Consider the following 1,547-nt stretch of genomic DNA (forward strand, 5'->3'; position numbering starts at 1 on the left):
ACCAACATATATCTGGGGAAGGGACCCTCCATAGATGGAATGTTTGCTCCAGAGAAGCCTCAGAAGCCACCTGGAGGGATGTCTAGTTGGGGAGGAGTGTTAGGGCTACAAGCATGAAAGGTTTCAGAAGAACAGGGCCCAGGAGAGTCAGGCTGTTTTCTTTGACTCAGTGATAATTAATATTAATGAAGAGCTATGGAACAAAGTCAAGTCTTTCCATGATGCAATCTGCTGCTAGTGGCCAAAGCCTGTTCCAGGCACTGAATGAGTGAGGTGTAGAACAATCAATCCATTCTCTGGAGGTGGAGTCTAGGGACTAAGATTGTTCTGGGAAGCTGGCACAGAAGGTGATTTGCATAATGAAGTCACCACTAACCCACTGCATAAGTCCAGTTCCGGCCTTCTTTTTCTGCTCTATAATCCAGGAACATTTCTTTAAAAGCCAGAAAATCTGTAAATGTGAGCAGCATGTCAAATATATTGCCAGCCACTTCATCTTTATGGTGCTGTAAAGTTGTTGTGAACGCTGCCATGTCAAATGCCGGAATCTGCTCCAGCAGCTGTTCTTCAATATACTTTTCTACCAAGGAAATATATTCATTAAAAATAGATGTGTAAGTGAATTTATTCTTTTCTGTGTCTTCAAACTCTTGGTAATACTTGTCCATAAAATTTCTCCGTAATATCTGGAACTCATCATCCATTATGATGTCCCCCAAGTGTCCAACCACAGTATCAAATTCTGCATCAGACACAGAAGAATAGGACAGTGGGAAACTCTCCTCCAGGGCGTCCATAGCTGCCACCTCCACTGCATTCACCCTGAGGCTGAGCCACGCCCATGGCCCTGCTCCAGCCACCTTTCTGCTCTGTGGAGCCACAGCCTGTATCAGGGAAGCCTAGCTGCCTGGTCTGCAGCTAAAAGTCCCACCTGGTCAGCACCTACTCAGGAGGCCCCACCTCCTGCTCCCCAGCTGGGGGCCAGCTCCTACCCTGCCTCTGGGACTGAATGCCCACAGCTACCTTGAGGTCCCCATTTCCTTTAAGGGCAGCCAGGCGCTTAGCCCTGGCCCCGTCGATATTTATGCTTTTGCCAATATATCTCTTGGCCAATTGTATATTGTATCTCTTCTAAAGATTGTCAAGGGGACTGGGAGGCAGCACTCCTGGTTGAGAGGCTATATTACAATACTCAAGGACGTAGGTTCAAGCTCCCAGTCCCCACATGCAGGGGGACAGCTTCACAGGTGGTGAAGCAGTGTTCCAGATGTCTTTCTCCCTCTCTATCTCCTCCCTCCTCTCAATTTCTGACTATCTCCATAAAGTAAAAAAGATCATTAATTCAATAAAAAGATTATCATGGGGGTGACATTAATGCTGCTACTGTCAGAAGAGATTAGGAGGTAGACAGAGTGATGGGGGAAAGTTTAGTAGGCGTAGGAGAGAAATTTGTGATATATATACACATGAATACAACTCAGCTGTTAAGAATGATGAGTTCATCTTTACCTCATCTTGGATGGCAGTTGAAGAAATCATGTCAAGTG

At 45.9% G+C, this 1,547-nt stretch overlaps 1 protein-coding gene across 1 annotated transcript; it reads right to left on the bottom strand.

Moving 5' to 3' along the window:
* Window positions 1-227: 227 nt before the first annotated feature.
* On the bottom strand, window positions 228-797 carry LOC103122914 (ADP-ribosylation factor-like protein 2-binding protein). The gene has a single exon (XM_060203973.1). It carries the CDS (start codon window positions 795-797, stop codon window positions 372-374), a length of 426 nt encoding a protein of 141 aa, XP_060059956.1. The 3' UTR covers window positions 228-371.
* Between the last annotated feature and the right edge of the window lie 750 nt (window positions 798-1,547).

This window comes from Erinaceus europaeus, chromosome 1 (genome assembly GCF_950295315.1).
Source record: "Erinaceus europaeus chromosome 1, mEriEur2.1, whole genome shotgun sequence".
NCBI lineage: Eukaryota > Metazoa > Chordata > Mammalia > Eulipotyphla > Erinaceidae > Erinaceus > Erinaceus europaeus.